The sequence below is a fragment of the Chrysemys picta genome, chromosome 11, assembly GCF_011386835.1.
Source record: "Chrysemys picta bellii isolate R12L10 chromosome 11, ASM1138683v2, whole genome shotgun sequence".
Lineage (NCBI taxonomy): Eukaryota > Metazoa > Chordata > Testudines > Emydidae > Chrysemys > Chrysemys picta.
Window position 1 is genome coordinate 62,319,957 of NC_088801.1, and position 15,825 is coordinate 62,335,781.

General features: G+C 44.8%; 1 protein-coding gene across 3 annotated transcripts in view; it reads right to left on the minus strand.

Moving 5' to 3' along the window:
- KLF7 (KLF transcription factor 7) overlaps window positions 1–15,825 on the minus strand; it is a 68,388-nt gene that overhangs the window by 21,083 nt on the left and 31,480 nt on the right. For 2 of the 3 annotated variants that reach the window (XR_010591644.1, XM_005306069.5), the window contains exon 2: window positions 4,039–4,654. Coding sequence is in view for 2 of the 3 variants with exons in the window: in XM_005306069.5 (XP_005306126.1) it covers window positions 4,039–4,654 (616 nt within the window). In the remaining variant the exon portion in view is untranslated. The remainder of the gene's footprint in view (window positions 1–4,038; window positions 4,655–15,825) is intronic. The other variant, XM_005306071.4, reaches the window with a different exon arrangement.

Here is a 15,825-nt window from a genome sequence, read left to right on the forward strand (position 1 = left end):
AGAGGGACATCTTGAATAAAATCCCCTACTTAAGGATCTTCCTTGCAAGTCCATCAGTGGTGTTTATTTTTGGCCATAAAGACTCCATCCCATCATTATACTTCCTCCACCCCCCCTCCCCCGCCCATATTAGTACAAGGAAGTCCAATATGACAAGCCTTATCTGTTCCACTGGCCTCTGAGCTTAGGGACAAAAATGAATCGGGGTCACTAACCCTTCTTTAGGTCAGGTGCCAGTTCATTTCTAGATGTGTTTGCATCCAGACCCTCGCCAGCAATATCCTGTCTTCTAATTTAGGAGGCAGCGGATGACGGTACTTTTTTTTTTTTTGGCGCATTCCAATTAGCTCCCCCTCTGCTCCCCGCTATATTGGTAATTCAGCTCTATGCATTTGTTAAGACTGGGCTAAAATCCCTGTCTCCCAAAGAGACAAACTGTCGTTGCTTGCGCTGATGTCTGCTATGTGATTAAGTGCAAGTGAATGTGTTAAGGCTGGATTACATCTGCAGCCAGCCCGACTCCATTTATGCCATTTAGATTCCACACCTCACTCCCACATTAGCTGCACGTCTTTCCCCGACACACAGCTCACCTTTTCCTGCCATTTAAAGTTCTCTGTCACACATGTCTTTCTATCCACTGCTTGGCTTCCCCCATTTCAGTCTGTACAACCTCCATTTTAATTTCCCCATTTACTCCGTATTCCCCATTCCCTTCTGTTTTCTTCAGATTATTCTGTCCCTTCCACATTAAATTCTCTTCCATACAGATAGTTGTTCATCCCTTTCCAAAGGCTGATGATTTCATAGTGAAAATGTTGCCTCAAGTGTGCCATATAATAATCTCCTGAATCTCTTACATAGGGTGCAGCAGTATAATAGGAGTTTGTACAGCACCTAGCATGTTGCGACCCTGATCCTGACCGGAAACCTCTAAGCGTTATTGATTATATAAACACACTATATAAGAAAAAATCAGATCTAGTGGGTTGCTATTATTTTGTAGCATGCCTAGCTCAGTTTGGATCATCACACACTAAAGAAAGCCAGCCAAGTGTCCAGTCAGTGTTACATACAAACAAAAAGGAATGCAAGCCTTCCTCCAACAGACATGGTTTTAATTTTCAGGGAAAGGAGTGAATCATTTTGATCTGGCATGTTGTCTTTATACATGAGTTGGGTGATCCTCCTTCTGCTCTGTCTGAACCCCATACTGCGAGCTCTTTGTCTGTCAGCGCCATCCTGCCCTTTCTGCACAGAGCAGTAACTGGCAAATGGCTCTTGTATTACACACCCGAGCTACCTGCCAAAGTAAAATATCTTGCAATCACTTCAGACCCTCTAGTTCAGCTACCGACTGAGCCAAGTGGCTAGTGGCTATTGGCACTATCGGACGCATTCACAATCAACAGCAACGTTATACTGAAGACAGATCCAAGCAGGCTGCATGCGAAAACAAAGAACCAAGCGAGATGAGTGCTTCTTGTCTATAATCTTGGGTGTGGGGGCTGGGAGGAGACAGCTTGAGCCGTGTACAATATATAGCCCAGAATTTCCCAGCTCACTCCCCTCTAACATTTACGGTCTCTGTTTTGGAGGCAGTTTGACTCTCTCCTTGTGTTAGATTCACTAGCTTTGTTGTTCAGAGTGATCAGATTTAAGCTCTTGTTCATACTACACATGCAGTCATGCAAGGAGATCCTGTTACAATGCACCGAAGGTTCAAACCATGCCCAGGCTTTCACACTGCTCTTAAAATGAGGTGAGGTGTCCCGTCACAATGGCACAACGGAACCGTGCTTTAAAACTGTTCCTGGGGATAGCCATGATGTAACTGAGTCCATCACAAGGGCTGTATCTGTAGCACAGGCAGGACCTTCATGGAGAAAGTTCCACAGCTAGGTATTCTTCATGCTTTCAGAACCACCTCTGTCATCGGCCTTTCTCTGTGAAAGCCCAGTAGGACCTCTTCCAAAAGCCAAGAAATAATCTGTGATCTTATTCTGATATCTTTGTTTACACCAATTGGCACTTCAGTCCATGAGTAAACCCACTGAAGCCAATGGGACTATTTGTGGGCTAGGACCTCTATTCAGCACAGGTAAAGGTATCAGAAAAAGGCTCTCCAGATTCAGGGCCATAGTGAGAAACACGTCTCCCCACCTATAAACTATAAAACATTTGAAATACAGATGGGCTAAGGCAATGATGTTAAGATTTTGGTTGGCTACAGGTTGGAGTTCAGGCTTAATGTTGAACCAGGCTGAGGGCTTGGAGTTCAAAAGCATCAAAAACATGGTGGGCTGTTCTTGCAAGATTTTGACTCCAAACAGTGGAATTTTCACAAGATCGGTAGCTTTTGCAAACCCCCTCCTCCCCATCCCCCACAATCTTAAATAATGAACATTTCATGAGGGCAGCCCTTGTGAAATGTGTCACATTCTCTGCTAACCTGTGTGACATCTGAAGTGGATCCAGAAAATAGGTCACTTCTGGTTTTAGAGCAGAAGCTACAGTGGCGTTGGCTCCGGAGAGATCAGGGTTTCAAATCTGAAACACACCTGCTCAACTTTCGTGGTTCTGGTGTGGGCACTCTCTCCAGTTTAAGCGTTTTGACCGATATATGTAGTCTGACAGTGTCTATCATACTGCAAAGTATTCTCAAAATGGAGCCTAATGCCAGAGGCGGTAAAACATTTATCCTCCTGCTCAAGTGGAGATTGGCTAGGTCACAAGTGAGGTTACTTTTGGCAAGATGGCTCCCACCACTGGGAGCATTTAGAATGACCATATTCATGATAAAAAACAATTCCATTTTTACATTACGATTTATGTTTTACACCATGTAACTTCTTAAATGCTGTTGGGAGCGAGAGGGATGCAGCTCTCTTAACAATCCACAGATTTGTTTGATTTACTGCACTGGTCCTACGTGCTGTTTTCACCTTGCAGGATCAACCTAGCGTCTAGGAATCCGCTTGTATGACAAGATCGTGAATTAAATGTGTAGTTCTCATAAGAGACCACACATTTTAATGTAAAATTGAAGAAACTGATTACAGCAATCCCTCTGGAAACGAGAATAATCACATGATAAGATAGCGCTAATGGGAATTTATCATCCCCATCACATGTGAAGCTTAGAACAAAGCAGTGACACTAGACAGTAACAACTGTGAAATCGACAATGAACATTCCAACCAAAAAGCTTCTGGGGACTATAAACAGATGACAGGGGATTGGGGGTTCTGAATCGCCAAATCTAAGGCAATTTGGTATGCTGAAAGTAGCTTAGAGAATGAAACTCACACACACCATTATTAAATATTACCCAAAACAACCACCTAATCTCCCTCTTTACAGCCTAATCTCCTGTCCCCTTCTCCCCATACCCACACACACAGAGCTGAGATAGATTCACCAGTACATTCTGGCTGCTTTGCATCACTAGAGCAGCCAAACAGAGCCAGAATTTATGAGTGTATCTAGCCAGTTTTCTTTCTCTCTCTCTCTCTCTCTCTCACACACACACACACACACACACACACACACACACACACACACACACACACACACACACACAAAATATATATTTCAGATTTAGAATACAATCTTTTGATTTTTTTTTTACAGTTACCTACAATATTTTCCATTTCAACCAAATAAGACTTGACTAAAATTAAAATTTTAAAAGGCACCTGTGGGAACGAGGCATCCAAATCCCATATTTCAGTAACAACCATTTGAATGGGAATTGGGCATCCCATTCCCTTAGGCAACCTGCATTGATTCTGCACCAAAACCCAGTAAGCAGATCTCTGTGACACATAAGACAACAACAGGTAAATCATGAATTCCCCCTTCCCTTCAGACACAGATGCAGGCCTACAACATTTTTCCACCTCGGTCCCCATTTCATAGCTAGAGGCTTTGACTTTTAGGAAGAGAGGAAGCCTTTATAAAAAGAGAAATAAAAGGAGACCGTAATGGCTAGGTGGCAGGAGAACAAGGAGAGAGAGAGGCATCCTACACCAGTACCTGTGTGAGTCCTCTGATGAGCCTTTAAGTGGGAGCTCTTTGTATAAACCTTCCGGCACCCATTGAACTGACAGCGATGAACCCTCTTCTTGTTTTCCGGGGATGCCTCGGCCCCTGCCCCTCCTTGCTCGCTGTCATTCTGCCCGCTCTTTATCGTGCCTCCTGCTGCCACCGCCGCCACTCCCACCTTGACTGAGGTGAGCGACGCCTTCTTGGCCACCAATTTCAACGTCACCGTGCCGTCCACTGCGGCGAGAGTTTGTGGGGTTTTTACCAGATGGCGGCTGAGCTCAGGAGAGGAAGGGGGCGTTAATGAGGTCACTGCGTTGAGTTGGGCCTGGTTGACAGCGGCGTAACCCTCTATGGAAGAGCCGGTGGGCTGCAAGCTGAGGCAGGTCTCAGACAGCAGCTTGTCCCGTGAGAGGATAAGGTCCATGTTGGTGCTTTTGTCGCATGTACTCGTCTCTACTGGCAACAGGATGGGGTCCAGCCGTCGGATACTGTCCTCTGAGCCTGGAGGAGAGGAGGTGTGAAGGAAACAGTCCAAATCCTCACCAAAGTTCTCTGAGATCTTCCTTGGCTCTGTCTGAAGATAACGTTCCAACTCAAGGCATGTCTGCAGGGGAGACGGGGAGGGAGGGAAAGAAACCATCATTAGAAACCCATCTCAGCATTAACCCCCAGCTGGAGCAGGAGGCGAGGTGTGGTAATCTCTCTGTGTCCAGAACAGTTCAGAGATAGCATTTATACACACCAAAGGAGTCATGCAGAAAGAAACACGATAGGAGTAGGTTTATGGTACAGACCAGCTTTGGAACTACGTTGTGATGCATGTGATAAACTGCAGAGCCATAGGAAAAGTGTCCAATGCACTTTTTGATCGCCTCACCTGCACTCTGCCCACTGATCTGTCTCCACATGGAATTATTCTAACAAGCCAAAGCTCTGAGCAGCTTCAGATAGCCATCAGTTTTTTAAAAAGTAACATTTCCAGAGAATTGTTTATTCTTTCTCTATACAAATGTGGGATTTCACCCCCAAAATTACCCCAGTCCAAAGCATTGCTCAGCTAGGACCCAGTCTGATCCTAAAAGTGGCACAGTTTTGAAGTCCACTATCTTGAAACTCTGCAGGGCTAGAAGCAGGTGACTAGAAGAGAGAGATTCCCAATGGGACCCAACATTTGCTGTTCAACCCTGGAAGGTCCTGACCCAATGGAAGATGTGACATGTAGGCACAGAAAAGCAACTTTGGGTCATTTTTAGAGGTTTTTCTGGCTCCCTGTACAGTGGCGCACACCTGGCTTTTACTTAAACACACATACACACACACACATATACACACACACACACACACACACACACACACACACACACACACACACACACACACTACTTACAAAAGACTTGATTATGGTGGAGTTAACGTGGCCACCACACAAAGATTGCCACCACCTCTCTGTAACAAACTACGAGCATGGACGCAATGCAAAGACTTTCCCAGCCTAAGGTCGCGATGACCACCTGACTTAAAAGTGGCCAAATGAGGGCCAGTAAAGCCTTTCAGCACATCACATCATCAGGTATTCTCCTTATTTTTACAGAAAATAGTTAGAAATAGTTTGGGAAGTTTTACAGAGTTTAATTAGTGCTATTTTTCACACCCCTCAGCCTGAAAAGTCTGGCCGTGTTCGCATCTTGATTCTAAATCTACAAGAGTTGGCATGAGACAAATCATCTATCTGATTCATTTTTGAAACCTCTACAAATTATCCCTGAGAGAGTGTTTCCATATTATAGAACCATAGAAGATTAGGGTTGGAAGAGACCTCAGGAGGTCATTTAGTCCAACCCCCTGCTCAAAGCAGGACCAACACCAACTAAATCACCCCAGCCAGAGCTTTGTCAAGCCAGGCCTTAAAAACCTCTAAGGATGGAGATTCCACCACCTACCTAGGTAACTCATTCCAGTGCTTCACCACCCTCCTAGTGAAATAGTGTTTCCTAATATCCAACCTAGACCTCCCACACTGTAACTTGAGACCATTGATCCTTGTTCTGTCATCCACCACTATTGAGAACAGCCGAGCTCCATCCTCTTTGGAAAACCCCCTTCAGGTATAGAATCATAGAATATCAGGGCTGGAAGGGACCTCAGGAGGTCATCTAGTCCAACCCCCTGCTCAAGGCAGGACCAATCCCCAGACAGATTTTTACCCCAGTTCCCTAAATGGCCCCCTCAAGGATTGAACTCACAATCCTGGGTTTAGCAGGCCAATGCTCAAACCACTGAGCTATCCCTCCCACCAAAATCTGAAAAGAACCAGAGCATCTGATTAGTGTTTGCTCTCTCTGCTCAGTGGTATTCCATCACCCCAATGCTCAGATACAAGGTGCACTGGGACTACATCCCTCTCCCCTTGCTGTTTTACAGGGTGCTTCTCCTGCCTGAGATGGCAGTGTGCAGAGCACAGTGTTATGGGGCAAAAGGGGTGGGTTAATTAGCCATTATACTCAGGGAACAATCCCCCCTCACTCTTCTCTTCTGCAGACTAAACAAGCCCAGTTCCCTCAGCCTCTCCTCATAAGTCATGTGTCCCAGCCCCCTGATCATTTTCGTGGCCCTCTGCTGGACTCTCTCCAATTTGTCCACATCCTTTCTTACCACAGATGGTAAGGTTGGGCTATTAGGGTGAGATGCCCAATTAAATCTAAGCCTGTAAATCCAGTACCTTTCAACACCTGGGCCAGAAACAAAAGCTTCAAACCATCCGAAACAGGAAGAGAGGTGAGAGATTCTTGGCTTGATGGTATAAAGGTCCCATCAGCAGGGGTATAAAGGGCTCCCACTGACAGTTCTGGGAAGTGTCTGAGTTACTTTTAACCCATCATGGATCTAGGAATGCATATGGCCTATTCCACATGTAATTTTGCAGGAGAAATGTCATGGCTAGGGAAAGGAGGAAAGATTTTGCAGGCAATTCATTTTTAATTTGTTTTTAAATGGTAGCTGTTTGAAGCAGATTAGAGGCCTGAAGTAGAGAGATGGAGCCATGGGTATAGTGCAGGTCAGGCAGTCAAAACTGCACAATAAGTAGTTAGTAACATAGCGCTGCAGTGGATCACATGGATGTGTGTTATGTGTCACCTTTCTGTGCACAGGGCTGGAGCCAGGAGCTCTGCAGATCAAATCTTAGTTGGTTCTGACCTCTTATTCCCCCAGTCTTGAACAAATCGTTTCTCTCTCTGCCTCAGTTTTGCAGCCTATAAAATGGAGGTGTTACTTCGTTATCCACCACTCTGGTGTTCTGAGTAACAGGGTTTGTAAAGCACTTTGAAGAATAAAGTGCTAAGCACTGATTCTCCCAGTTTTGAACACGGTGTGGTCCGCCACTAATAACAGAGGACCAGGATTTTCAGAAGTGACTAATGATTTTGAGACACGTCAGAAAAGCCGGGTGCTCAGTCCTATCTGCAAATTGGGATCCTTGTGTCAAGCTGGGCACCCAAAAACTGAGACACCCCAGAATCACTAGTTGCTTTTGAAAATCTTGGCCTTACTCTGTATTTTGTAGTGGCCGTGTACAACAGGATAGAGGAAGGTTTGAGCCAGTATCTAACACTTTCCCTGCAGCCCCATCAGGGGCTTTGGCACAAGGTAGAGCTTCCATTTTTTAAAATGTGGGTTTTCAGCTATCTTATTATTATTATTTGTATTATCATAGTGCCTAGAAGCCTGGTCATGAACCAGGATCCCCTGGTGCTGGGCACTGGCCCAAACAGTTTAGAGTCTAATGGGTCAAAATCACATCTTCCAAAGGGAATCTAATCCAATGCTGTCTTTACAGCCCTGTCTATATTGGGCAAGGTTTACAACAAAATATTTCAATTGGTTTTGGCACCAACAGGACCCTGGCATAATGAGGCTCTCGCAGCTGGATACATTTCTAGTCAACATCCCCATTTAGCAGAACCTGCCTCGAAGAAAGTCTAACAAAAAATGACGATAAAAAGGAGGTTGCCCTCCAGAGCCTTGTCCACTGTCAGGCTCCCATCAGTAGCCCTGACTGGAACTGCTTTGTAATTATGCCTAGTGTAGACACAATCACTGAATCGGCAAATAAACAGAAATGCTGAGCCAGAAACTCGGCTGACCCCAATCAGTGTAATTCCACTGCAGTCAATGGATGTGTACTTATCTACATGAGCCAAGGACCTGACCCCAGTGCTGTCTTCTTACTGGGATGCTGATTCTAGTGACTGTTCAGATAGCAATATTGTCAATTGTTTCATTGCTGACTGCAGAGAGGCCTGGCTAATCGTATGTGGAGCTTGAGTAGCGCACACCATGTCCCTGAGCCGAGTCCTGGACCCCGAGTAAACGTCTGATCCCATAGGATTGCTCCAAAAAGAGCACACGCCCTTTTCACAGAGATGATTGTACTTCTGTTGACTTTGGTTGCCACCCGGTATGATGGGAAGGGGGGAGAGGTCAAAAGAAGAGGATAAAGCACAGTTATTCATAAAGCTCTCTCAGGCCTTGTCTATAGGAATTAGCACCAATCTGAGCAACTATTGCAGTTGGACCCATACAAATCATTTCATGCACCCATGCAAAGGCTTTCCTTGTCTACATTGGTACAGCTACCTTGGCTGCTGAAACGGGGGCTAATTCCCTGTGCAGACACAGGCTATTTCTAAACGTCTATTTATCTGCTTCCATGGCCTGCATTACACTAGTATGTGAGTGCTTCATAATCTTTAATGTATTTATCCTCACAACTATCCTCTTCGTTAGGGAAGCGCTATTATCCCTATTTATCACATGGGCAGCTGAGACCCCAAATGACTTGCCCAAGGTCACATCTGGGGCTTTGTGGTGCAGCAGAAGATTGAATCCAAATCTCCCAAGTCCCAAGCTACTGCCCTCACCTCAGAGCACCTGTCTCTGGAGATATTGGAAGGGTAGCTCCTGGCATACACTGGGGGTCTCTGTTTGTATTGCCACTGGAGGTGCTATATTCCACAGGGAACTGAAGAGACGGCAACCAGCAGCTGATCCCTTTATTTTTCAGTTAGCATTTCAAGTACAGTGTGGCCGGCAAGCGCTGAAACCAGGCCCTCAAGTTTGATAGTTTGCAAAATCCAAGAATGAGGTTACGAAAGCTAATCTGGTATAAAACAGATGCTAAGAACCTGAGACTTCTGTCAGATCTTTCTGATATGTGGCTCCGCTGACGGTCCTGTTTCAGGAGTCGAGAAATTGCTTATTTGTCTTCCCCCCTCCTCGACCCCCTTCAGTTAGTTTCTTTGGAAGGGTTCCCATTTCCTGCTGCACAATGCAAATCAGCCCCTGGAACATCCGCCCATTTCATCCTCTGAGGTTTCCCTGCTTGTGGCACAGAAGAGGAAGCTTGAAACTCCTGGAGTCGGCATTAAACACTTGGGCAAGTTGTAACAGCGTCACATGTTGCTGTTACCTAACTTCCCTGACGACATGTGATTGTCGGACATGCTTTTTGCTGAGGCCTTCCCCCTTTAAATGAATGCTGAGGATTTCTTTTGAGGGAAAGGCCCAGTCTGTCGATATTCACATACTCTTCCCCTCCCCCTCACTGATAAATCATACAAGCCACAGCAGAAATGTGCGCTACTAGTGAGAGAGCATTGATCAGCTGCAAGATGAACAACTGGTTCTTGAACAAGTTACAGATCCCACGGATACTGCTGTTGTGGGCACTAGTAACAATTTTATAAGCCTGTCATTCACAGTCCTACTCTGCCACTTCTCTCAGCAAACCGAAATCAGAGGCATCAAGAATCACAGGGAGAATCCGCGGCACTGGACCACAAAAGCCACTGTCCCTGGGCTATTCGTGCATTTGCTAGACAATAAGAAGGCAGGGCACCCTTCAGAAAAGAAGAGACCTGTTTTCTATTTAAACTAGGATCCTGGAACTGCCAGCAGTGGATCCAACTTGGGATCCCAAATCTCTCCAGATGCATGATAACAGGTAGTGGGGGCAGATTTTCAAAAGGCACACATGGGAGTCAGGCACCCAGCTCCCATTGACTTTGAATGAGGTGGGCTCCTTTGAAAATCTCCCCCCTTAGAAAAAAAAAAAAAAGAAACAAGTTTGTCAGCTCGCCTGCTGCTTGTTTCATTTTCTCTTTCTCTTCCAGCTACCCACTGTCTCTTGGGAGAGACACAGAGATTCAGGGGTTAACAAATAAAAAGCTCCGGAGAGAGAGACAGAGCATAATCTTAGGTTCCAGCAAAGAGACACTGACAGAGACACCAGGCCATTAAATCCAATGACAGTCACATGAAATTTCAATTGCGTTGACATTAGAGAGGCTGTGTCCTCTCGCCTCATTTCCCACAGAAGGAACAGAGAGGCACTGTCCCTTTAAGTCCCCCCTCCCCCCCCCCATGACAACAATAGTGGTCCTGACAGATTTTCAGCTTCACCATTAATTTTCCATAAAGAGCAGTTTCTCGGTGAGCCCTTTTCAGGCAAGGCCTGACGCTTCAGAAACCTGTAATTATTCTTGGCTCCCCACCCCCCGCCGTCTTTGCACCTGTGTCAGTTCAAGACACCAGCTGGTCATGTCTTGCCTTCTGCCTCTGAAATCCAAAACCAGCCGAAGGAGCCCATCTCCCCACAGAGGGAAAGAAAACAACCACAAGAAAAAGAAACAATATAATGGGCAGGAAAGGGGGGAACCCAACTCCAACCCTCATTCTTCCACCAAGGCAATAGGGAAAAAAAACATTGAGCCAAGAAAGGCCTCCCTCTATTCAGCATTAGAGACAAAGCCGTTAGCAAAAGGGAGAGAGAGAGCTCCAGCACCCTCCTTCCTGTACCCCCAACCACAGTCCTACCTGCTGTTGCCTTTGCTAAGAGCTGGCACTTGGGTGCAGGAACAAAGTTTCTTTACCCCCCGCTCGCCCTTTTCTGCTCATGCTGAATACCTTGCCTGACTTTCCTCTCTACCCCGCGTCACTGGGGGAGGTAGGGCTCTGGCTGCTGGGCTCGCTTGTTGTATTGTTAAACAACAAGCTACTTTCCTTCACTCCCCTCACAATGCATTGTTGTTGTTAATTGCTAGGCTCAAGAAGTCCAGCCTCTGCCTTCAGCCCTGACCTGAAGAAACACAGTGGGATTGTCCAAGGGACTGAAGGGAGTCAGATGCCGAGCTCCGATCCTATTGACCGGTTCTTGAGGTCAGAAGGCACCTCTGTCTCCGTGCCCACTGAGTCCTTGGCTGCCCTGCCAGCAAGTGCACCCGCTACTGTCATTTGTGGTGGTGGCTGGTGTGATGTTGACCCGTCCATTGAGAATTGGACTGACTACCAGACTCATCTTCTGAAGAGCCATCAGAGGCGGCTTTCATTCACTATCAAGCTGGACTGATTTTGAACCTTGGTTGGACAGGATATGGGTGAAGTGTCCTCTCTTTGATGGCCAATCCCTTAAGACAACCAGACTGTCTCCAAATGGCAAGAATGTGCTTTTATGGGACAGAGGGGAATTCAGGTCCTGACTGAATAACTCAGTCCATTATCACGGTCCACTGAGAGGTTTGTCTGGTGTACTTCAGGTTTCTGAGGGGCAGGAAGTCTACTGGACCTCAGCAGCCAACATCAGCAAGTATCTGTAAGATTTACAGCAATAAAGACTCTGAAGATTCCCACTCGAAAAGGAAAATAGCTCCCATCAGGTATGCAATACGAACATACAGGAGACCAGTGGTTGCCATCAGTGATTTTTCAGGCTAGGGATAAAAAGTGACCCAAGGCTTCAATCCACCTGCCGCAATGAACAAGGGATCATTTTCTTTGCACCTTGCTTCACAGTTCAGCCAGCTCAAAGTAAGGATGATTCATGGGCGACAAACAGGATGTGATTGTACTAGGCTCCATACTCACGCAAGGAGCTGGCTAACAGAGAATGGCAATCTTGCGTGTGGCCATTTCCTAAAATACCTCAGCCCGATTTCTCCATTGAAATACAATTGCAAGAGAAGTGCTTTCTGAACATCACATGCTAGGAACCCGCACAGAGACAGAACCCTGTGTGCCCCCACACAGATGCCTACCAGTGCCAATTGGTTTCTTAAATTACAACGTATCCTAAAATACTGTGTGGCCTATATAGCACCCAAGTGAATGCAGATGTTGCATACTTTGGAATTCAATTTAAACGTACAGGGCTAGATCCTCAGATGGTGTAAACCAATGCAGCTCCAGTTACTTCACTACACCATTTTACACCAGCGGAGGACCTGGCCTGTATTTTGTGATTCTACCTAAAGATGCTGTATTAGCACTGATCCAATATCAATCCAGAAACATATGCTGTCTAGTTTATGTTCTGCCTTACCTCTGGCTCTCATTCCGTACAGAACAATTATTATTGCTTGAAACACGTCAGTATACTCTGCCCTGTACAGCACAAAGCCAGAAAAGCCATGGTGCTTGTCTCTCTGAGTTGGAACTTACATGAGATATTATGGGGTGCCATTTTCAAGTGTGCTCCACACCAGCCTAACTCTGCTCCTGTTGAAGTTAAAGGGAGTTTTACCCCTGACATCAACGGGAGCAGAGTAAGGTCAACACAGAACACGGTCAAATCCCATCCTATTGCCCCAATAGCACTCTACAGGTTTGTTTACATGGGCAGTTATTCCAGAAGAGCTAGTCTTGATTGTGGACATCTTTATTCCATAATAAGAGCAACCACACCTGAAGTTAAATTACGAAGAGTTAGTCCACTTTAAATTCATACCCCTTCTTACTCCGGATTAACTCTCATGTGTAGACACAACCTCCGTGACAACAGCGTATATCTCAGATAATGCCAATGAAGGCAATGGAGTTCCTCCACATTTACAGCTGGGTAACGCATTAGAATTTGGCCCATACATGTGAGCCCTCACAGAAAGTGAGCTCAGTTCAGAAGCATCTAGTTTCTCTGTGGAATCTTCATAATACTTAAAAAATTCTGAGTTGTTTTGGGAATGGGAGCCACAAGGGAGGTGGGGTGTAAAAGGTCAGTACTGGGTTAACAAGAGCCCAAATACCTATAAGGAATTTAGGACAGAAAATCAAGAAGGGACCTACTCACTCTGTTCAGCTGATTCTTCTGTTTTATTGATACTATGATATTTTATTACATCTTGATTTTGAATTTTTCTAGCAGACCATGGGCAGTTCTCTCATCTGGAATGTGCTAGTTAGCTACTTTTAAGTGCTATTTTACTGCACATATAATGGGACGTTAAGCACTGAACCTGGAAGTTATCCAAAACCTAATTAATAAATGTGGTACTTGGATTAGGCTGACACAGAAAATGAAAATGTTGAACGTGCTGTATATGCAGGTCTGAACTACAGACTCAGTTTACACTAGTTACAAGAATTCTTCCTGTAGGGGAGTTTATTAGAGCACGTCTGGGTAGCACCTGCTCTAGTTAAGGTCGATTTCCAACTCTCCTTCTAATTCCTGTTTTCCAGTAGCATGTAAAAAAGGACTCGTCTATAAACTACTGCACAAGTCTCATGATTGCAAAGAAAGCCTTCAGAACGTGAAAACCGAGACATCTGCCTGAATCTGCAGACAGCCTGAAACAATAATCTGTAGACCTGTAAAATCCCTGCCACCTCCCCTGCAGTCTGACACAACAGCATAAAGTGCCCACATACTCTAGTTCACTGCTGATCAGATTGGCAGTAGCATCGAGCTAATGTAGCTCTCTCATTTTTGGCCACAACGGTAGATATTGGAATGGAGTACAGCGGGGCAGCCAGTGGGTGGAGTGGGGGATCAGGAATTCTAGGCAAAGCCCCCATCCCCAAAATGCAAATCTCCCTCTGCTGCTGTCCAAAAGAGGGAGTTAAAAAGATGCATCTCCTCCCTATTACCAAAAGGCGTCACCACCTCCTGAATAATATAAGCCAATACCAGCTATCACGACTTCCTGGGTTCCAAAAACCATCATCTGTCCCTCACCCAGCTGCCAAAACCTCCAGCTTTTCTGCTTGGCAGCTCCTCTAGTGCAGTTGTTAATTATCAATGCAAAAATCTGCAGCCCATTGAAAGTGTAACATTTGAGAGGGCATAAAATAAATTGAATTTAATATCAAAATAAGCTACCCGGAGTGCATGACACTGATTGGATTGGACTGGGCTAGATGGGAACAAAGGGGGGGAAGCAGTGCTGCATACGTCTGTGATCTCTGCTGCATAATTTAGATCTAATGTGTCACACAGGATACAGGGCTTATTGCTCACAATAAATTCCTTTTGTGCTGAAAATTTTCCCTGCGTGGTCTCCACCCCAAAGGCGAACTTTCAAGGAAATGTATTTGGCAAAAATAGCCACTGTGTAATTCAACTGCAAAAACACATTTTTTACTGATCTGTTCCCATCACAATTAAAATACTATACTTTTCCCAGGTATTACAAACAGAATTTTTGGCATCTATGAGAACATAAAAAGGCTGAAACTAGAAACTTCAAACTTGGCTTGTTTTGTAGATCTCCTTGAGACTTAAGGCAGTCAAGATAAATTGTAATAAAAACAGTCCTGCAGCTTTAATTAATGCACAGAGAGTCACCATTTTACACATTCACAATACAGTTTTTCTGTCTCTTGTGGGGACATAATTTCAGGATGTAACCAAGGATATCCCAGGTTCCAAGGATCCTAATAAACTGAAAGGACCAGATATTCTGCTGTCACAAGTTGGGAAAGTTCCACTGATTTCAATGGAGCTACACCAACTTATACCAGGGAAGAATCTGGCCAATGAGTCCTAAACCCGGGATGCTCCAAGTGTCTCAGTTAGAAACCAGTCAGAACCTAGATCCTACCAAATGCAGACCATCCCAAATCAAGCCATATCCAAACCTGGTCATTGTTAACTCAGTCTAACAAACCTGGTCCCAAATGGCTATGCCAGTTTTGCTCATTAAAATATATATAACATTTGGGGTGTGACCAAGCATAGAAGATGCTTTGGTTAAGGATGGCTGAATTCCAGAGGTATCTGGATAAACAGCTTTGGATTAAAGAAATGGTCAGACTCCAAACAGAATAGAGGAGGGTATTTTTGTTGATTTTTTTTTTTAAAGAAACCAAGAAAAATTCCATGCAAAACCAACCATGCAAAAAACAAAAATTAAACAAAAAAATACTAGTAATGTTAGTACAACAAGCATTCAGAAGTAAAGAACTTCCAAAAGTTACACCTGAGCATTCCAACGTAATGCTATCCTTCTGCATAAGCCAGAAAAACCATCAAATAGCAGTACAGAAATATCATATCATACAAACGAGAGTTTCCTACACAATCTCACATACCAGCACAACTGGGTAATATAGATTGCAGATAGCTAAATAAGGATAATATAAGAGATAGGAAATACAGTGTTAGACTTTTTATGACGAGTCCTCTTATTTGCGTAACAAACCAGGATGGTTGGGACCCAGTAGAAGACATGGCCTTAAGCTGCAAAGTTGGGCCTAGCTGCAAACTTTCACCTACATTTTGTTAATTTTTAGATTTCAGTGTTGTTTCCTGTTTGGGCCCATCTCTTGTTTAGCGTTATAAATAGTCAGAAAAGACAGTTAGCTTCTAACACTTGCTCAATCCAGCTCCCACTGTACTCAATGGATCAGGTTGCCAGAGCTCCCAGAGAGCACAGTAAAAATGCCATCAGAAGTGGATTTGCAAATAAATAAATACATAAATTAAATAAATGGTGCTGATGGCTGAGA